General features: G+C 40.8%; 1 protein-coding gene across 3 annotated transcripts in view; it reads right to left on the bottom strand.

The window, feature by feature from the left end:
- Window positions 1-23,367, bottom strand: part of RNF180 (ring finger protein 180) — a 249,135-nt gene that overhangs the window by 197,237 nt on the left and 28,531 nt on the right. For 2 of the 3 annotated variants that reach the window (XM_062212190.1, XM_062212189.1), the window contains exon 2: window positions 5,617-5,751. In XM_062212190.1, the coding sequence (XP_062068174.1) occupies window positions 5,617-5,751 (135 nt within the window). Of the gene's footprint in view, window positions 1-4,377; window positions 4,552-5,616; window positions 5,752-23,367 lie in introns of those variants that run through there. The other variant, XM_062212191.1, reaches the window with a different exon arrangement.

Here is a 23,367-nt window from a genome sequence, read left to right as displayed (position 1 = left end):
TCAGTGGGAGAGAGAGAGACAGAGAGAAAGGTCTTCCTTTTTGCCGTTGGTTCACCCTCCAATGGCCGCTGCGGCCGGCGCATCTCGCTGATCCGAAGCCAGGAGCCAGGTGCTTCTCCTGCTCCTCCCATGCGCGCGCAGGGCCCAAGGACTTGGGCCATCCTCTACTGCCTTCCTGGGCCATAGCAGAGAGCTGGCCTGGAAGAGGGGCAACCAGGATAGAATCCGGCGCCCCAACCAGGACTAGAACCTGGTGTGCCGGCGCCGCAAGGCGGAGGATTAGCCTGTTAAGCCACGGCGCTGGCACCATTCAGTATTAATAACAACCCTTTTTCCTGGGAGATGTTTGCCATTTGACTTCCATAACACTGTATCCCAATTTTTCTTTTCTTTGCCCCTTTGAGACCTTTTCATTTTCTGTTTACCCTCTATATGTCCCTAGGCCCTTCTCCCTCACTCTGTTCACACACTGCATGGTGATTTCTTCTCACTACTTACATGCTGATGATTCCCAAAACTACACTTTTAGTTCAGATCTCTCTTCTGAATTCCGTATCCATAGAACCAGCAACCTTCTAAACTATTTGAATATTCCATAGGCCAAATAAATTTGACATATCAAAAACTGAACCAAAACTAACTAAAGATGGGGACACCTCTCCCTATCACAGATTACCAAAAATGGAGACCATTTTTGTTATCTTTTAATGAATTGTTGTAATGTTGCTAGTGGTTCTAGTTCTTGTCTATATTTCATGTATCTCAGTCCTGAAGGCGGGACAGAAGTCCCTCTTTCACGCTGTGGACATTGCAGATTGATTCAAAACTCCATGCTAAACTCCTTGTTTCACCCCATCTGCAGTCCAGTGGCTGGAAGTCTAAGGTTCAAATTGCCCAGATCCCCCACAGCTCGAGCTCCATACACGACCTTGCTTCTGCTAAGCCGGTACCCTCAGTTTATGAAAGCAGAATGAATGAATGTATTTGTGTTGAATTATTTTTTATTGAGCATCAAGTTTGGATTTAGAAGTACTTTGTTATTATTCTTCAGCAATTTGAGTGTCCAGCTCAATTCTGCTAGGAGGGCTGAGAAGCAGAGGGTGAGATTTCTATTTCCTGGAGATGGTCAGGACTCCAAAAGTGGGATCCAGGAGCCAACAGCCATAGATGTTTTCTCCCATGGATGTTTTTTCCTGATCTTCTCGGTTGTTCTGAGGGTCATGTGCAAGACAGGAGATGAAGCCCCGGGCTTGCACAGGATGAGGAAAACCTAAGGCATAATCTTCCACATAAACACAAGTTTAACCTTAGTAAAAAGGAAAATGAGAAATAAATATACTTCTCAATAGGAAATTTGCCTATCTCAACACTGGCTTTCAGTAGAATAAAAGGAAAAAAAAATCTCAGGGTATGAAGGGATTTATTAGACAGTACAAAACATAAAGGAAAGGATGAACAAATGTATCTAAATCACATTATGAACTTCTGTTTCTGAAAAGATAACACAAGAGTGAAAGGTTACATTTGCAATATAATAAGCCAACAAAGTATTAGTATATATAATAAAGAACTTTCAAAATAAACTTTTTTATTAAAAAACTTACTAGAAAAACAGACCCAAAAAAAGGCATTTCACAGAAAATGAGAGAATGAGTCTCACTATAGGTGAGACTGTCATTTGAAAACAGCTTAGTACTTTGAGTGAAATTGAACATTCACATGCTCTATGATGCTGAAATTCAGCTTATGGTAATACATCCTGCCATATGTGCCAGGATACATAACCAAAAGATCACAGCAGCACTATTTATAAAACAACTAGATACACCTTAAGTGTCTATTAATAGTAGTATGAATTATAAATTGTGATACAACACACTAGAACACTGTAATACCTTAAAAATATAACAAAGCCACATTTCAATATGGTGACACTGTAAAAACAGCAATTCCCAGAATACCTGCCTAAAGAGTGATTTCATGTACAGAAAGTTCAGAAAGAACATACTAAGTTATATTTGTTTTAATTGTATAGTTATCTTAATAGGTAATAAACTTAAATAACTTGATAGGTGATGATTTTAGTACCCTTTCAGCATAGCATCTGATAAAATTACTTAGGGGTTCCAAAAAAAACTATGGTTTCCTTTAATTAAAAGATACTTTTATTTCAATCTTTAATAATTTTATGATGTGTACACATCTGTAAACTTTAGAACATGGTTTTATACTTTAAAGGTTTTAAGAAAAACAAATACCAATATATCTACTATCCCAATCAAGAAATAGAGCATTAACAATTCTTTAGAAACCACGCTCAGAGGCCCTCTCTGATTATACACCACTCCTTCCCGCAAACTTAACCATGATATTGAATTATATTTTTGTCTTGTTTTTAATACTTTCTACATGTATCCATTTCATTTTATATATATTTTATTGTATATATATGCTTACAAATAATTTTAAATTACATATACAATGATAAACCTATTTTTATTTATAGCAACTTCAATGTGTACTTCATATATTTTTCATCATATTAAATATATAGAGGGGCTGGTGCTGTGGTTTAGTGGGTAAAGCCACTGCCTACATCCAATATGGGTGCTGATTCTAGTCCCGACTGCTCCTCTTCGGATCCAGTTCTCTGTTATGGCCTAGGAAGGCAGTAAAGGATGGCCCAAGTGCTTGGGCCCCTCTACCCATGTCGGGGACTGTGGAGAATCCCACAGGAAGTCCCAAAAGAGTCACAGATCACCGCTTACCTGACCAGCAGAAGGAGGTAAACTGTGGAAACTCCACAGGAAAACATCTAGAGTCAAAAACTGCCACTATCCACAAAGTGAAAGTAACAGAAAATGGAGTCACTCATGCTAAGCCAGGAGCTGATAACATCACTCATGTCAAGCTCAGTGCTTGCTAGAAAAATGTCCCTCATCAGACTGGACAGACATCTTTGGACAGCCTGATAAGCGTGTGCTATGGGCAATAGCTTGAGTTACCTCACCAACTCGCACAAGGATTGGACATGAGTGGGAGACACCTGAGCCCAGACAACGGATCGGTGACACCTTGGGGAACTCTGAGTTGATTGGATTGAGTCAAGTGTGGACAGCACATGAACAGCAGGTAAGCTGCAGGAAAAAATTAGAATAAAAAAGGAGCCTTTTGCACTGCTCTCCATCCTCTTGGGGATCATGGCCTGGTGTATGTGGACCTCTGGATCTCCACACATCTGGAGCTAAAGAGGCAGCCCATTACTCTGCACAGAGCAGATAGCGGCACAAGCGACAACAGACAAAAGGCTCAGTGCGTGTGAACCTCTAGATCTCCTGGAACTTGGAGCTGAAGAGCCAGCTTGCTGGCCCCCTTGCTAAGTGACACAAGGTGACTACAGGATCAAAACTCCAGCTGAGACGCTGCCTCATCGCCTTGCCTGAAGTCCTTATCAGCCTGCTGCCAGAGTTGACCACAGAGCCAGACCAGGCCTCTCAGCAGGGGACCTCTCCAACTTCTCGTCTTGCCATCTGCCTGGGAATTTTGAGCCTACTGCCCAGAGTGACAGCCTTCTCATGACTTCCTGCCTGTAAGTGACTGATCCAAGATCCTTCTCTGCGGAGACGTTGAGCTCTGGACTCTGAACACTGACACTCTTTTTTGTGACCATGATACGAGCCTTGAAAATGCAGCTTTTACAAATAACGTTAGTCATGTGTAACATATGCTTTGACCCTATGACTAAAAGTAATGCTATTATAATTAGATAGTCTTTGAAATTACTCTAATACTATATACTGTGATCTGTGGATTAATGAATATAAATTCAAGTAGTATTATTGATATTGATATTAATGGTGATTCCATAAGTAGTTAAGTTAAATAGTAGTTAGGCTAAGTAGTTATGTTAAGCTAAGTAGCTAAGTTAAGTAGTTAAGTCACGTTAAATAATTGTGTTAAGTTTATTGATAAGTGTGTTAAATAGTAAAGATTGATAAGCACATTGATATTGATAAGTGTACTGACCCCAATAAATAAGTAGATGAAAAGTGTGATAATATCCCTGGTGTGTAAGCAATAAAAATCTTCATTGTGAAGGCAGTCTTGTGACCCTGTGTTCCTTTCTTCCCAGTGACTGACAAGTCATCCGTTGCACTTTGCTACTGTTGAGCTGTGTGATAGTGAAAGCACTCGCAGCAGGGACCCAGAAAAAGCTCTTAGCTCCTGACTTTGGATTGGACCAGCTCCCACAGTTGTGGCCATTTGGGGATGAAAGACCTTTCTCTCTGTCTCTCCCTGTCTGTAACTGTGCCACTCAAATAAATAAAATCTTTAAAAACATTTTAAAAATAAGAAAATATACACACATCCATTTACCTATAGGGACAGCAATCAGATTGGTGGTTGCCTGGGGATGGGAACAGGAGAAATGAACATAAGGAAGCATTTTAGGGTGATGGAAATGTTTGAATGACGGCCAGAAAGCAGCAAAACCAGTCTATAATGCCACATCTTAGGATAGTGGTAGCCTTTTCAGAGGATAAGTACTGCCTGGGGAAATGCAAGACAAATTTCTAAGTGAGAAAGAGCAAATGTTAAGCCTGACAATTAAGATACCCACATTCTACATCAGAGTGCCCACATTCCATTCCTGGCTACAGTTCTTGACTTCAGCCTCCATTTATGCAGACCCTGGGAGAGAGAAGTGATGGTTTAAGAATTGGGCTCCTGCCACCTATATGGCAGGGCTGGGTTGAGTTTAGGGTTCCCGACTTCAGCCTGGCCCAGCCCCAGATGTTGTGGGCATTGGGAGTAAACCAGCAGCGTGCTCTCTCTCTCTCTCTCTCCCTCCCTCTCTCTTTCTGTTTCTCTTTCTCTCTCTCTCTCTTCCTCCCTCCCTCTCTCCCTTTCAAGTAAATTAAAAATTAAATTAAAAAAGGTTTAAAGTTATCTGCTATTATCAGTTCTGGTTGTCCAATCTGTTACAGTGCAGAGGAAATATTCATGATCAAGTGTAGATGACGCGCACATGCACACACAAACACACATAAACAAAAACAAACAATAAAAAAGACAACAATGACTCATATTTATATAATGCTCACTGCTGAATTCAGAATTCGCTGCTTTGCACCTCTTTGATTACTCTCAGAGAAGGTTAGAAATTTTTGTTTTTGCTATTTTAAAACATTTACTTGTATTGGGATGACTAGTCAAATGTTTTTAAATACTATTCCAATTTTTGTATGGGTTACTTTTCTATTATATATGAAGTTTGTCTTCTAGATCCTTAATGAATATGAAAAAACCATCAATAAGCTTTCCATTTCTAACTACGCTCCTCAATTTAACTGTGTGATGGTCAGTACAGTATACTCATGGTAAGGATAAAAAACACGGTCTAAGTGTTATAATCCTAAAGTTGTACTTTTGAAATTTACATTTATTAAATAAAAGTTTTCTATTAAAAATTAAAAAATAAAAAAATTTTAAAAACATGGTATAATATCCTTAACTTATGTGTGCAATACTGCACTTAAAACTGGAACATTAGCAGGTAAAGCTAAAATTAATCTTAAGTGTGGAAGGTAGTATGATGAAGCTAACAACACTTACCGTATTCACTTGATTCTCAAGATATTTCATGAAGCAACCAGAATTTGCTATACATTTTCTACATTTCCAGCAACGAAGAATACTTATTTCTTCTTGATCATGAAGTTCAGTTATCAATTCTTCACTTCTTTTCATCTATAGAAACATGAATGCATTTTTAAAATGTTAAACTGTGTCAGATAAACTTGATTTTCTAAATCTTTAGCATAGCATTAGCTACTCTTAGAGCAGAAAAAAAAAAAAAGATCATTTATTTGGGTGCTATATGGCCATCGCAGTCCTCACCCTCATCCTATCCCACTCCATGGCTTTCTTTCTTTGTCCTGACAAAATATCAGAGTGCATCTCAATTACTCTATGACCCAGTCACCTGCAGATTTTTCCCAGCAGGCTTGAACCCAAGCCAGAGGTTTAAATATTCCCAAGCAATGACAAATGTATTTGGGCTGTTGCCCAAAACGCTGGGGGAGGGAAAACTGGCCCTGTCCTGAGGCAAAAATTCCTTAAACCCTCATATAAACTCCAAGCCTGACCCTCTCACTGTGGACATACCTAAGCAAACATCACTGTCCACTGTGAGGACACATTGCAACACCTTACAATTTCAACAAATGCTGTGGGCTTCATATTCTGGAATCCCTGCTGGCCCCATCTTGGGACAGGTTGGGGCACTCTCATGGAAACCCCCTTTGCTGAGGGACTCCAGCCACAGATTCAGAACAATCAGTATCATTGACAGGATTCCAAAAAATATGATGAAGAAGAGGAAGAGGAAGAACTAACCAGGAAGAGCCCTGGATGCCTGCAAAGATCTTTGTGGAGCTCTGTGGCCTATTTGCTTGAAGCTTGCAAATAGTCTTTTGAATGCAGAGAGGTTTCAAAACCTTCAGCACGCCTGACTGGTCTTATGGAGGGCTTGAAATTGCCAATGGCCAGCAAGGAAACCCACAGATAAGCAGTGGGGATAGGCTGGCCTCTGTTGTGGAAAGTTCACCTGACAATAGAGGCTCAGCTAGCAGCCAAAAACAAGACACACAAGTTGGAGGAGGAATTATAAGTAAAGAGACTTGTTCTCCAAATTCACTCTGTTAATCACAGACAAGGTCATTAAAATGGAAAAAGGGGGGGGGGGGGGCGGCTCAGCTAAACATACTGGAATGCTGCTACACTAAACGCTGTGGTGAGAAAATACCCAACACCTGTTTTGAGCTATTGTCTTTTTCTTTTTCTCCCCAGATTGGGATGCTTATAAAAAAAAAAAAAAAGAAAGAAAGAAAAAATTGTAATTCCTTAGACAACAATAGTAAGTCTGAGGGTTTGGTAAAAAAACAGAATCAAAGTCTGAGTGCTCACCCTCATCAAACTAAATTAAAACCCACCAGGCAGGCATATACAAGGCCCTAATCACCTGCCAATCAAAAGTATTCCTTAAATGAATATACTTCTTTGGGTTGTGCACCAGATCAGTTACCTTCACCATAGTCCTTTCTTCTCAGCAGGTAAGATTATAGGATACTGGTGCTAATGGGGTAGTTCTGGCTGGACGTGAGACAGAAATCACAACACATTCCTCTATCAGGCAATGCCTGCATGGCTCCCATGTTAATCATTCCCTGACAGACTGAATCATCCTAGTCTGCTGTCAGTCTGGCTATTCAAGGCATTACAATGTCAGGATCCTACGCCTTAGAAGAAAAAGAAACAATGGCTTTATTGCACAAACTGGCAATGAGGGTGGTCATCTACGCCCCCTGCTTTCCAGGGGCCTGATAACACCACTTTTATGGCAAGCATCTGTAATAAGCACCCAAAAGCTGCTCCATCAGGTTGGAAGGGGATAGTGCTTGCCATCTTGGGTCCTTGATAGGGGTCCCTGCATATGAAGTATGCCATTCTTTAGTTAAAATAAAAGAAGCAGAAACTCTGACCAGTACAGCTAAGATGAAGAGTGCTGCAAAAATGGGAAACCTAAACAGAGACAAAAAGGAAAGACAAACAAAATGAATAGGGAGCAGTCAACGGAACAAGATCTTCAAAAGACGGGTACAGAAAGAAAATATAAATCAACAACCCACTGCAATTGCCTTTAGACTTTAGAAAGCCCCAAAGCCAGAGCAGCAGTTCCCCACTAGAGTTAATGCTAAACCCTCAGCACTAAGATTCTAAGAAGAATCAAAACGACAGGTACAGAACAGCCCCTACTGTGACAGCAAGGTCAAGATTCCCCTCAAAGTAAGTTAATTCAGGGGAATTGGAGACTCTTGGGGGAAACAGTGATTTGTTGGTCTCCTCAAAACAAGCAAAGAGTTTTGGCTCTTGGTCTGCATATATCATCCTCATGAATTCTCTGGGCCCTTAACTTCTGTACATACCTGCAGAGGCACATCTATCCCTGTGAGGAACACAGGTCTACTATAGTAAATCGGGCATGTTTTACCCACCCAGCAGCAGGACTACCTCTCCCAAATCCCAGAAAACATTCTGGGGATACTTTCCAGGAAGCCTCCCTTGAAACAACTGTAACTCAATGCTATCACCAGATGTGGGTTAGTAAATCCTTGTTCTGAGGTGAGCCAATGGTGCCACCTCACTCAAGATGGGTAATGTGTATCAAACAATATTGTCTCCCCCAAAGGCCCAAAGAAGTGACAGCTACTATTGAGAAACTGGAGAGGCAGGATTATCCTGCACAAAGTCCACTCAACAGTCCAGTATGGCTGATGTGAAAACCTGATGGCACCTGGAATATGGCTGATTACTAAGAAGTAAATAAGCAAATTCATGCTGCTGTCCCAAATGTGACTTAAACACTGGCTACACTGATGACTTTTTTTTGTTTGTTTTGACACATCACACACAGTCTTGGATTTAGTAACTGCTTTCTTCAGCATATCTTTTTTTTTTTTTTTTTTTTTGACAGGCAAAGTGGATAGTGAGAGAGAGAGAGACAGGGAGAAAGGTCTTCCTTTTTGCCATTGGTTCACCCTCCAATGGCCGCTGCGGCCGGCGCATCTCGCTGATCCGAAGCCAGGAGCCAGGTGCTTCTCCTGGTCTCCCATGCGGGTGCAGGGCCCAAGGACTTGGGCCATCCTTCACTGCCTTCCCAGGCCATAGCAGAGAGCTGGGCTGGAAGAGGGGCAACCGGGATAGAATCTGGCGCCCCAACTGGGACTAGAACCCGGTGTGCCGGCGCCGCAAGGCGGAGGATTAGCCTGTTAAGCCACAGCGCCGGCCTTCAGCATATCTTTAGACCCAAAGTCCCAGAACATGTTGCCTTGATTTGGGAGGGACAACAATGGTCTTGTCAGGTGCTCTCCTGCTTACATAGCTCCCACTATTTGTCACTGTTTGGTGAACAGATATGTTGCTATCTTGGGTGATATGTGCTATGTCACACATACACACAAAAAAGCATAATGTGGATGATACTTTGCTAACTTCTACAGACTTCTGTCTTTTACAGAAAGCTACTTAAAAAGTTCTAGAGAAACCTAAATCCATAGCGTAAGACTTCAACCAACAGGGATCAGAGGGCCCTGTAAAATTTCTGGGAATGGTCTGGTCAGGTAAAACAGGTTTTGCCAAAAGCCGTAACTGACAAGATTCAGACATACCATGGTATAAACAGTTCAAAAAAATTATAAACTTTTATAGGCCTGCTGTGATATCAGGGGACCTTCATTCCCCCACTTGGCCCAATGTCTTAGGCCATTATACCATGTGATAAAGAAGAAGGTGCACTGAGACTAAATCCCTTAAAAAAGAAAAAGTGTTTACTAAGACAGAAGCCTTAGTACTGCGTGCACAAGCCCTACAAGTGGTAGCCCCTAAGAAACTATTTGAATATATGTTTCTGTGACAGAGAAAGGAATGAGTTGGATTTTCTGGCAGAGGGAAGGTAACCAACAAATACCCATGGGCTTCTGGTCACAATTGTTCAAGAGTGTTGAATACAGCAGTTCCTTACAGTTTACCAGAACCTTCTGCAAACCGAGACTACAACAGGCAATATGACAGTGGGAATAAAACAACTTATCCTATTAAGGGGTAGGTCAATGGCCTGCTTGAGAGACCCACATCTGCCACAGCACAAAACATTACTCTGGTTAGGTGACATGCATATCTCCAGCAGGAAGAACAGCTTATATGTGGCTGTCTATAAAATTTCAAGCTTTATGACACTTATACAATACACAATAGACTTATCAATCCCCAAACCACCCCCACAAGAACCCCATCAAATGAAAGGAGATGGGAACCCACCAAAGAATGCTTGGTACACAGAGGGCTCACTCTGCTTTATCCCTGTTACCTAGATGGACAGTCCACGGCAATTCATCCAGTAACCAATATCATGTAGGCAGAATCTGGAATGGTGCATGGTAGCCAATTGGCAATTACAAGCTTATTAGTGATTAAAATACAACCGCACCTAGTAACTCTATGTACTGATTCCAGGATAGTCATAAAAGGGTTGACATTGTATGCAAATCAACTAACAAAGGACCACTCATCCATAGATTAAAGTCCATTGCAGGAGGAAGAATCATAGGCAGATATTTGAGGCTGGTTACAACAAACAGAGGCTGAAGTTTCACAGCTCAGCAATAACAATCATTCTCTGATAAAATTACAGAGGCAGATACTCAAGACCAAACTCAGCTAGCGATCATCTCTGAAGAAGTAATACAGCACATTGGACACGTCAGAAAAAAGGTTATAGGGGGTAGCATATTACATGAGAACTGGCCCAGCCAGCTGGCTTACTAGAGTCTGAACAGAAAAATAAGGATTTTTTAAATTAACACTCCAATAGCACAGAAGGAAATAATCAGTGCAGAGACATAAGACAGAGTGGACAAAAACATCTGCAACCTGTCTATCAACAAAGGATTAATATCCAGAAAATATCAGGGAACAGTATTGTGGTGCAGTAGGTTAAGCCACCACCTGTAACGCTGGTATCCCATTTTGGAATGCCATTTCAAGTCCTGGTTGCTCAACCTCTGATCCAAATCCTGAGGATACCAAGCTAAATGAGACTCATTTTCTGTCTCAGAGTGCTCACTAGGATATAGATCAATAGCCATCTGCCCTCACAATTAGATCAACTAGTGAAGCTTTAAGAAATAGTCACGCACCACCCCTACTTAAAGAAATGTTTACTTATTCTGACATGGGCAGGACTTAGGAACAGATATTTTTTAAAAATCCCCCAGGTTACTGTAGTGTGCTCAGGGTGAAAATGGAGATGCATGTAAACAACTTAGTAACTAAAATGCAACAGCTGTAAGATAAATAAGAGAGGGAACACAGACGATAATTAAGTTCAAAGAAGGATTTAAAGAATGCTGACAGGCAGAGCACAATAAGTCCCTCCTGCCCATCTAGATCTAACCTCCAAGAGGTTAGACTGCAGTGGTCGTCACTGACTCATCTTCAGGACCACCTTAGCCCAGCAGACCATTCTAATAAAGCCATGAATAACCTCAGGGATCATCAGACAACTCTTATGTAAAAGAGTCACACTCTTCTTCTTCATTGTTGAAGCATCTCCTTCCTCCTTACTTAACTACTTTAACCCTCCTCTCATCTCTCCAAATCCTTCTTGGCCTCTTTTATTCCCATCTCCTTTCTAACCAGTGTTGTTGTTTTTTGTTTTGTTTTGTTTTGTTTTTTAACATTTATTTATTGTGCTTGAAAGGCTGAGTTACAGATAGAGAGGCAGATGTGCAGAGAGAGAAAGAGAGAGAGAGAAAGATCTTCCATCCATTGGCTCACTTCCCAAATGGCCGCCTTGGCTGAAGCTGGGCCAGTCTCAAGCCAGGAGCCATGAGTTTCTTCTGGGTCTCCCACATGGGTGCAGGGGCCCAAGCATTTGGGCCATCTTCCACTGCTTTCTCAGGCCACAGCAGAAAGCTGGATCTGAAGTGGAGCAGCCAGGACTCAAACTGGCACCCATACGGAATGCCAGCACTGAAGACTGGAGGCTTAATCTATTACACCACAGCCCCAGCCCCTAACCAGTGGTTTTAAGTTGGAGTAGAGACTGCAAAGAGGAGTAAAACTGGAACCAATTATGGGGAAACTCGAAATTTGTCTATGCCGCCCAATTTGGATAACAGCCTTCTGAGATCTTTCTCTTAGGGTGCAATTATGTAGAAGAAAAAGTGTAGAAAATGCATACCATGAATAAAGCTATGTGTGGGTTTCAAGCTTTTTGCACCAAAATAAACACATCCTTTAATTCCGCTTTTCCATGAACTTTTGGGAGTACTGTCATATATCTAATTTTGACCTTGTACTAAAGCTCCAGATTTCAAATGTGCATCTCTACATGAATTTCCTTCAGGGCCTTTGCACTGGTTGTTCTTCGTGTGTGTATCAGCTCTACCCTGTGCAGAAGCCACTAGCCAGATGTGATCTGTTCATCTGTTTATCTGTGAATCCAGTTCATCTGAATTGAGATTCGCAGTAACTATAAAATATATGCTGGATTTTGAAGACTAAATAGAAAAAAACATAAATTATCCAGTAATTTTATATTAACAGCATTTGAAATAATATTTTAATACTGATTTAGGATGTATTATAAAATTAATTTCACCTGTTTCTTTCCATTTTTTAATGTGGTTTTAAAGCTATAGCTTGCATTATCTTCCTATCTGACAGCACTTGTCTAGATCTCTTGGCTCCAGGAACCCTCCTTGGCTCCTTTCTCACCATTTAGCTCTCAGCTCACTGTCCTCTCCTCAAAGATATGCTATAAGGAATACCTGGGGGGGAGGGGGGGAAGTTACTGAAATGCAGGTCACTGAACCACAAGAGATTCTGATTCAATGTTTCTAGGGTAGGATGCCACTAGATTCTGTAACAAGTGATCTGATGACAACACTTTGAAGGAATCCGATCTACAGAATATAATCCAAGCTCTTTACTCTGTCAAAAAAGGCTCTTTAGGTAGTAAAAGGGATCATGATAGGATAGAAGGGATCTGTGATAGAAGGATTCTGTATCTGATTGTGACAAGGGTCACAAGAATCAATATATATGGTAAAAATGCACTGAACTAAATACACACACAAATGAGTATATGTTAACTGATAAAATCTGAATAAAGTAGATAGACTGAAGGCTGAATAGGATCTCTCTCTCTGACTCCATGATTCACAATTCACAACTGAATCTACAATTAACTCAAAAAAGTTAAAAAATAAACACCTTTCACCTGATAAATTACAAATTCAAAATTATAAACAGTGATAATATTTTCCCAATTATCTATCCAGACATACTTGTGTAATTCTCTATAATAGATTTTCCCTATATTTTGGCTCCATGGTTTTTGCTTATCTTTTTAATATAAGAACTTTTTTGTAATACTTTCTACAAAGGGAATAAAGATAATTCAGTCTTTTCTCTAAAAGAAAAAAGACCTTTATACACCCTTTAAACTTCACTCCAAATCAACTTTGAGTCTCAGTGCACCTCTACAAAATCTTCAGGTTCTGCCCTAAAAGTAACTTTTCTAATCTTATCTTCAAATTTTTCTAGCCTCTCATCTTGAAATATCTTTTTCCTTTTCTCTATTTTAAAAAGTAATTCTGATACTTTAAGGGTGATCTCAAATTTTCTTTTACAGGCACTCCCCAGGAAAAACACAATTACTCTCTTCTCTGTGTTTCCACAGCACTTTGCACATACTCAACAGCATGCATTACACTGATCCCTCGTATATGTGTCTTACTGACTTAATAAAGAGCCACATAAAAGCACCAGCATATATTCGCTCTGTGTTCTCACAACCAAACATGGTAACATTCACCAAAAATGACTCTAAGGGACTGGTGGTGTGGGGCAGTGGGTTAATCTATGGCTTGTTTTGTCATGATGCTATTATCAGAGTGCCTTGTTCGAGTCCCAGCTGTCCTGCTTCCAATTCAGCTTCCTGGTAATGTGCCTCAGAAGGCAGCAGAAAATGACCCAAACACTTGGGCCTCTGTCACCCATGTAGAAGACCAGGATGATGTTCCTGGATCCTGGCTTTGGCTTGGCTGAGACCTGGCTGTTGCAGTAATTTGGGAGAGGAAACTAGCAGATGAAAGCTCTCTCACTTGCTCTCTCTCTCTCTCTCTCTCTCTCTCATTCCGTGTGTGTCCCTATCACTCTTTTTTTTTTTTTTTAAGATTTATTTATTTGAAAGGCAGAGTTTCAGAGAGGCAAAGGGAGAGAGAGAGAGAGAGAGAATCAGTCTTCCATCCATTGGTTCACTGGTTCACTTCCCAAATGGCTACAATGGCTGGAGCTGAGCTGAACCAAAGCCAGGAACCAGGAGATTCTTCTGGGTCTATCATGCAGGTGCAGGGGCCGAAGAACTTGGGCCATCTTCTACTGCTTTCCCAGGCCATAGCAGAGAGCTGGATCAGAAGTAGAGCAGTGGGGACCCGAACTGGTGCCCATATGGGATGCTGGGCCTGCAGGCGGTGGCTTTACCCACTATGACACAGCGCCGGCCCTGCAGCCAAGACTTGAACCAGTGCCCAAATGGGATGCTGGCACTGCAGGAGGCAGCTTTATCCACTAGGCAACAGTGCCAGTCTCTGTCATTCTTTCAAATAAATAAATAAATAAATCTCCCCCCCCCCAGAACCTTTTAATAAATAAATCTTAAAAGATCAAAATGAACCTTCAATAATGTTTGTTAAAATCAAGTGAACAAGATATGGCAAAGAGCTCAGCTTAGTCTTCTTCCAGTACATTTGGCCAACTAATGGGACAAATATAAGTCCTTTTACAATGAATATGAAGAGCCTAATAGGGAAGAATATAATGGTTTATACAAATCTAAGCTTGAAAAGAGAACTGGAGGCTACCCAGTGATCTATTTTTAAGAAAACTGAAGAAGGGGACAAATAATCCAACTCTATTAGAAAAATGTAGCTTTCAGGGGCAGGGTTGTGGTGTAGTAGGTTAAGCCTCTGCCTGCAGCACCGGCATCCCATATGGGTTTTCCAATCTAGGTCCCTGCTATAGGCTCCGAAAGCAGAAGATGGCCCGAGCTGCTGGGCCCCTGCACCCATGTGGGAGACCTGGAGGAAGCTCCTTTCTCTTGGTTTTGGATCAGCTCACCTCCTGCCCCTGCCTTTGTGGTAATCTGAGGAGTAAAGTGCCAGATGGAAGACCTCTGTCTCTCTGTCTTTCCCTCTGTCTGTGACTCTGCCTCTCAAATAAATAAATAAATAAATATTTAAAAAAGAAATGTAGTTTTTTAACAGATTTGAACACAGCATGTTTCTTTGCTGCTAAACCAAATCTATCCCCGATGCAGCACTTTAGACACTAGCACAAGTCTTAGGAAAAGAGGGAACTGTATAAGTAGACAACAGAAATTCTCTTCTGACATCTGTGACACAGCGGTCTAAACAATTTTGGGCAGCATACACCATATGGCATTAATACTCTCAGGACTTTGGCAGCAATAACTGCGAAACTATTTAAATAAGCAGTGAAGAAGCAGAGACAAGGTGATCTTGGGAAAAAGCACAACAAAATATGGAAATGAATTTAGCGCTGAGTACATGTAAGAAGTCCACGATACTCAGACATAGTCGGAGGGATTCTACACGGGGCTTGAATCCTGATTTAGCAGATCAGAATAACAAATTCTGAAATTCATGTACATGTGACTTCAGTTGAACTTAGACTGTTAAGGCTTAAGAAACTCATGTATTTTGGTCTTCTACTTTCCTCCCAAATCCTGTTCGTCAAATCAGATACATGTTTTTTAAGATTGAGTGTTCTTCTGGGAAGCTACTTCTTCCTGTATCACAGTCCTCATCATGGTAACCTGACCTTATTTCTCATCCCATGGTTAGTCTCCTAAACAAAGCTATCTAGTATTACCCGCTTGATTTTCTTAGCATTGCCTGATCACAGGTTTCTTCTGGCTGTGCTTCACTGTTACCCCTGATGCTCTTGTTGCTTTATGGCATTTCCTGAATGCACGAGGCACTTGGAAAAAAGTGTTTCACTGAGTTATGTCTGCCTCTGAAATACCAAAACACTTCATTAAGTGATATTGAAAAACTCACATTCATTATTATTACCAACAACTTCAGAATAGAAAGTTAATTAATTACTGAAAAAAAGTCAAGGTCACAGTAATAGATTTGCTTTCCAAAATTATTCTTATTTTTGTTTAAAGTTAAATTTCGGCTGGCGCCGTGGCTCAACAGGCTAATCCTCCGCCTTGCGGCGCCGGCACACCAGGTTCTAGTCCCGGTCGGGGCGCCAGATTCTGTCCCAGTTGCCCCTCTTCCAGGCCAGCTCTCTGCTATGGCCCGGGAGTGCAGTGGAGGATGGCCCAAGTGCTTGGGCCCTGCACCCCATGGGAGACCAGGATAAGCACCTGGCTCCTGCCTTTGGATCAGCGCGGTGCGCCGGCCACAGCGCACTGGCCGTGGCTGCCATTGGAGGGTGAACCAATGGCAAAAAGGAAGACCTTTCTCTCTGTCTCTCTCTCTCACTGTCCACTCTGCCTGTCAAAAAAATAAAATAAAAATAAAGTTAAATGTTCATAACATGCAACAAATACTATCAAATATCCATGTCTGAATATATAGTTTGTCAGTCATTCAAGTGAAAATGGAATGCAATGGAAGATATCACAGTAGCTTAACTCTCAAGCAAAACAACTGCACAAGGGTATTTTCTATAGACTATCAAGTGTTCAGCCTTCTATAGACTGTAAAATTTTCTCAATAACATAAAATGGTATGAATTTAAAAATCAAGATTTAATAAAATAAAATTTCTGCTTTAATAAATAGTTTTTTTTTAATTGCATGTGCAACAAGTTTGTCATCACTGCCTTGACTGAGCTAAGGAAACACTATTTTTACACAATATGACATTTGCATTACTGGAGTATATGTCAACATTAAGCCAAATGAAATCTTACTCTTACCAAGAAAGTAGATTTGAACTGATTACTTGAAAGAGTCTTAAATATATCAGGGGTGCGTGGCCCACATTTTGAGAACTGCTATTTTATACAAAATGGTTATCCTTAAAATGCTACCTATGAAAATTTTATTTTCCAATAATAAACTTTAAAATATTTAAAAAGGATAGATGAGTTCATATGAAGAAAAGCATTTATAACATAAAAGGTTGAAACTTTCTGTAACACCAAGCACTAGAATTTTAACCTCCATAAAAAGTTGCATTATTTTGTCTAGCTTTTGCTATTTGCTTTATTCTTTACTATGGTAAAATACCAGAATTTTGCTCAAGTATAATTCTATAAACCTGAATCCCAAATCTTCTTTATTACTGACAGAATTAAGTAGATTTGAGTAGAAGTGAACAAAATTATAATTTATTAGAATTAACCTACAATTTAAAAAATCAACTAAAACATTGTAAAAATTTAAATAGAACTCAAATATTGTTTCAAATATAAAAAACAATGGGAAGGAAAAAGATACAAATGGTCAAAATTGGAAATTTTCACCAATCTTGTAAGAAATGGCTATTTTTAAAGATTTATTTATTTGACAGGCAGAGTTACAGAGATAGGGAATGGAAGAGAAAGAAGGAGAGAAGGAGAGGAAAAAGAGAGAGAGAGAGAGAGAGAGAGAGAGAGAGAGAGAGAGAGAGAGAGAAATATCTTCCACCTGCTGGTTAACTGCCACAACGGCCAAGGCTGGGCTTGATGGAAGCCAGGAGCCCATGTTCTTCTTCCTGGTCTTCTATATGGGTACAGGGGACCAAGCACTTGGGCTATTCTCCACTGTCACCCCAGGTACATTATCAAGGAGCTAGATCAGAAGTAGAGCAGGCCGGCACCTGGCTCAATAGGCTAATCCTCGGCCTGCGGCACCGGCACACCAGGTTCCAGTCCCGGTTGAGGCGCCGGATTCTGTCCCGGTTGCCCCCCTTCCAGGCCAGCTCTCTGCTGTGGCCCGGGAGTGCAGTGGAGGACAGCCCAAGTTCTTGGGCCCTGCACCCGCATGGGAGACCAGGAGAAGCACCTGGCTCCTGGCTTCAGATCAGCAAGATGCGCCGGCCGCAGCGGCCATTGGAGGGTGAACCAATGGCAAAAAGGAAGACCTTTCTCTCTCTCTCTCTCTCTCACTATCCACCCTGCCTGTCAAAAAAAAAAAAAAAAAAAAAAAGAAGTAGAGCAGCCAGGACTGGAAGTAGTGCCCATGCAGCAACTTAGCCCACTATGCCACAGTGTTGGTCCATGGATAATCTTTATAACATATGTAACTATAGCCCAAAAACACAGAAAAGGAAAAACAGCTACCTCAAATAATATTACAAGACTAAAATAATCTTCATATGCTAAGACATAAAACTATCCGAGAAGTAAAGAAAGTTACACAGACCAATCTACTTTGAATATAGATGTCAAATCAGAAATAAAATATTTATCACAAAAGAATGATACATTTTGACCTAGATTATTTTCAGAAATTCAAGGATAATTCAAATTGGAAAAAAAATTCTATCCAATATATCCAAAATACTAAATGACTAAAGGTGTTCATCTTAAAAGATGCAAAATTATAACTTTGGGGGGATTTCAACATTTAGCCATGTTTAAAAAGCAAAAAAGTATGTAACAGCATAGAAACGGAAAGAAACTGCAAAACGATGAAAAGTGAGATTATAAAAAACTTTGGCAATTGTAATACTAAAAGGTAAAACTTTTAAAAGTAGTTCATGAAATTCAGGAAGAACACCATGACACTATTTTCCCTACTGATCAACCCTGTTCCAAGATTTGTACACCTAAAGCAATATTAGAAAAGTTAATAAAAGTAAATAAGAGATTATAAGGATTAGGAAAGGTTAATCAATGAAAAATAAACTTAATGTCTATTACATGTGACATTATTTTTCTTTTTTTTCTTTTTTTTTTTTTTTTGAAAAACATAGTTACAGAGAGATAGAGACAGAGAGAGGGAGATCTTCCATCCACTGGTTCACTCCCTAATTAGCTACAAGGGCTGGAGCTGCGGCGATCGGGAGCCAGGAGCCAGGAGCTTCTTCCAAGTCGTCCACATGGGTGCAGGGGCCCAAGGACTTGGGCCATCTTCTACTGCTATCCCAGGCCATCACAAAGCTCTGGACCGAAAGAGGAGCAGCCGGGACTAGATCCGGCGCCCATGTGGGATGCCAGCACTGCAGGCCAGGACTTTAACCCACTTTGCCACAGTGCTGGCCCCTAGTTTTGTTTATTAGGCTACATATATTTCCATCTTGTTAAAGCTATTTAAGTCACAATGATTAACAAGAGTGTTGCCTAATGCCAAGGCACTGAGGAGAATCCAGGTATAGATAAAAAATATTTACCTCGTATTACACACATAAACACACAAACACAGCCTTTGATGCAATGTTTCTTTATTTCTTACTATACAGGAAGTGGTTAGTAACTATTTGCTCATAATGATTTTTATGTCAATTAAATCTCTCTTTCATAAACTTGGTAGGCAGAACTTTCCTATAATTAGTAAATATGCTTAGTTTAAAATGTTTAACTTCAACTTTTGGATTTATGCTTTCCGTATTATTAATCAACCAAAAGATAGTCTACCCCCAGTATACATTTCCCACTAGTTCACATGGTAAGAATAAAATCAAGGAAAATATTTCCCAATACGGTTTTCCTTATTTGAAGGATAATTATGTTACTCAAAAAAGATCTACTGGGAAACAATGCTAAATAAAAAAATAAGCTAATGTGATACTTGAAACATATTTGTGGTACTAGAAATATACTAACTTGTGATTTATGAGCAAGATGGCGGAATAGGCAGGAAGCACACTTAGTCCGGGGGGAGAGAAAGTTTAATATAAGTGGAGATACTGCAGGGTCAAGGAAGAGTAGGGGAAGAAACAGCAGAGGAAACTCTTCCGGAACTAGTGATTCACAGTGGACCTGCGTGGAGAGCGTGGGAGCCCAAGTTCGGGACACCAGCGGCAGACTCAACGCACCAGCGCTGGAACGCGAGGTGAGCCGAACCTCCATAGCCCGAGATACCAGCAGGCAAGCGGAAAGAGGAGGCTAGAGGGAACGAGGCTTGAAACTCCGTGGGGAAAAGTTCACCAGGCTAACTAGAAGAGAGAGAAAAAAATAAAAAAAGTGACTGATACGGACACAAGTTTCTCTCTCTCCGCTCACCTCTCAAAGGCGAGCAAGACAGAGCAGGCGCCATTTTGGACATACGTCATAAGCAGGGCGACCTCAGGTCTGCACCGGCCCTGAGCCTAGCAGAAAAACCTGACTCTGTGGGGAGGGGTGAAATAACAGGAGATTAGCATCTAACTTGGCAACCCAGTGGGAGACTGCAGGAGAATTGGAGCCCACACTGAGGGCAGCACAGATTCCCTGTGTGGTCCTTGGGAAAGAGCTTCCGATCTCTGGCTCCTGTGGGTATATCATTTGCCTGCTAACTACCTCCAATTACGTTCAGCTGTGCGGAATTACTTCCCTTTTAAATCAAAAAAAGAAAGAGAGATTTACCACACCTAACCTGGGAGTGTCATCCTTGACACACCCTCAACCCTGAGGAACCAAACACAGCTCTCAGTCCACACTCATCTCAAGCCTCTAAGGCTCCACTGAAAGCAGACAGTCCACTTAATATAGAGCCATAGTGTAACAAGAAAAAACACCACAGTGAAGAAACCAAATATCTCCAACATGCCAAACAACAAACGCAAAAACCAAGCTAACAAGAACAAGGAAGACACTATGATACCCCCAAATGAAAAAGACACCCCAATTCAAGACTATGAAGATGATGAGATCGAAGAAATGCAAGAAGCGGATCTCAAAAAATTGATAAGAACATTAAGAAGTTCTCAAAAACAAATTCTTGAACTACAGAAATCCTTCATGGACAAGATAGAAAATCTCTCTCGTGAAAGTGAAATATTAAGGAGGAATCGAAATGAAACAACTAGTGGAACAAGAAACTCTGATAGTGACTAGAAATCATAATGAAATGAAGAGTTCAATAGATCAAATGACAAACACATTAGAGAGCCTTAAAAACAGAATGGGCGAAGCAGAAGAGAGAATATCAGACTTAGAAGACAGAGAACAGGAAAGGAAACAGGCAAACCAAAGAAAAGAAGAAGAAATTAGAAACCTAAAAAATATTGTCGGGAATCTACAGGATACTATTAAAAAACCCAACATTCGGGTTCTAGGAGTTCCTGAAGGCATGGAGAGGGAGAAAGGATTAGAAGGCATTTTCAGTGAGATACTAGCAGAAAATTTCCCAGGTTTGGAGAAGGACAGAGGCATCTTAGTACAGGAAGCTTATAGAACCCCTAATAAACATGACCAAATGAGATCCTCACCACGACATGTTGTAATCAAACTCACCACAGTGAAACAGAAAGAAAAGATCCTAAAAGGTGCAAGAGAGAAACGTCAGATCACTCTTAGAGGATCTCCAATTAGACTCACAGCAGACTTCTCATCAGAAACCCTACAAGCTAGAAGGGAATGGCGAGACATAGCTCAGGTACTAAGAGAGAAAAACTGCCAGCCCAGAATATTATATCCTGCAAAGCTCTCATTTGTGAATGAAGGTGAAATTAAGACTTTTCATAGCAAACAGAAACTGAAAGAATTTGTTGCCACTCATCCTGCCCTGCAAAGGATGCTTAAAGATGTCTTACACACAGAAACACAGAAACATGGTCACCAATAGGAAAGAAGGTAAAGGAAGGAAACCTCACAGCAAAAGATCACAGGAAGCTCAATTTCTCTTTGACATAGAATTAAACTCTGATGCTCTGTTAAAGCAATGTGTTAAAGTAATCTATTATGTTCTCTTGATGTCTGTTAAATTCTAATTGTTCAAAAACAGCTGAATTTTTATTAAGAGCTATGGGTTATTTAAATATGTGCTTTTTTCAAAAATTTGAATAATCACCTTGTAACAATGATCAAATTTGGTCTATGTTATGTCATGATTTTAAGAAATCTTATTTCAACCAGATATTTTGGAGACATGATAGTTATCTTAATGAGAAAGAAGCCCCAGAGGCTTAAAGGGTTAAATACTTGTAAAATCCTACAGGTGCTTTCAAAAATACTGTGAAGTAAGCAAGTGCCTCTTGTTGGTTGATGAGTTTATAATTTTAAATTGTCAGCAAGCGATCTAGGACTTGCTCCCTCATTTCTCTATTCTAAGCCCAACTTGTTCTTTCATTTCTCTATTCTCTTCAAGGTAGGAAACTAACTCTATTATGAAGGAATCTGTAGGATGCACAATTTAATCTTTAGACCTTATAAAAGAGATGGCTAACATTTTTCTGCAATAGCATAGCCAAAATAAGAACTCAAATAATAATCTCATAGCTAGATTCACTTCACCATCAGCGAAGTATACAGTAAGTAGAAAAAAACCTCCCTTTCAGACCAAAGGGAAAGAAAGTTTTAAAGTGAGAATATAATTTTCCTCATGGGCATTGTCTACCTTAGAAAAACTACTACAGAACATGCCTGTGACTATAGACTTGTAGTTCAGGCCACCAAAGATTAGAGATGGGAAACGGGCACTCCCTTGACTTGCATCCTCTGGTCTGCTTTAACACAAACCAGGAGGAAAAGAAAGCTCGGCATCAGAAGCAATGGGTGGCAGGCCTATTAATGGCTGATCTGTACAGTGATCTGCCCTCAAGGAGACCCAACAGGCCAGTCCACTGCAGTGGCTTTCAATGTGGTAAGCCTGGGCTTCAGCAGAAGTCAGCTTGTGAAGAGCCCTGGCAGCTCTGCCAAGAGTTGGATCACTGGAAATGGACCTGCCCTGGAGTCGAAGGATGCCCAGGTCAGAGCCACAGATCTTATTGGCTCTAAGCTGAAAAGCCCTTCACTCAGCCCAACTTCCAAAGTGACCACTGCAGCTGAGGGGATGGTCAAGTAGGGTCAGCAACATTGCAGGCAGAACTGTAAATTTCTTGTTAGACATGCCCCCTGCCTTTACCTGGCCAGCTCTCCTCCCAGGCCAGCCAAGTAATGAAAGTCAACAGAGTGCCTTCCCCTAGGAGGTTCACACCTCCCTTAGGATATACCCCATGTGAAGAGATAGATAGGTCTTGGCCTCTGAATTTACAAGGCCTGAAGCCCACCAGATTATTATCAAGCCCCTTCTATCAGGTTCTATTTGCCTCTCAATCAGAAAACTTAATTGTAGCTTAGACAGCACCTTTCTTAGCTCCTCTAATAATGACTCTGTCCTTTGTTCTAGGCCCTGTCTAGTGCACTTGGGCCTCATTCCTTTGTAATCATAACCTCTACCACCAATGGCTCTACTCCCAACCTGTGTGTACTGATGGTCCTCTTCCCCACTTAATGCTGTATAATTGTTCAAACCTGGTAAATGCCACTCTTAGGATCATTGGTTACTATCCTCACTCTGTCTTTTATGACCTTGTCTAAATATGATCAGAGTCGGCAAACTTGGAAGGCTTCCATAGCCTTGGCAACTCATGACGACAACCTAGGGTGGTTACTGGCGCCATAAACTAGAGTGTCAATTTGTTGGGTCAACAACAGGAGCCACTGTGCACTTGCTCCTCATGTGGGATCTCTGTCCTTGATGTGCTGTACATTTTGATTTAATGCTATAACTAGTACTCAAACAGTATGTTTCACTGTGTGTTTCTATGTGGGTGCAAACTGTTAAAATCTTTATACTAAATTGATCTTCTGTATATA

Source organism: Lepus europaeus, chromosome 15 (genome assembly GCF_033115175.1).
Source record: "Lepus europaeus isolate LE1 chromosome 15, mLepTim1.pri, whole genome shotgun sequence".
In the NCBI taxonomy this organism is placed as follows: Eukaryota; Metazoa; Chordata; class Mammalia; order Lagomorpha; family Leporidae; genus Lepus; species Lepus europaeus.
Note: the sequence above shows the minus strand (reverse complement) of the source record. Positions and strands in the feature narration are given on the sequence as shown.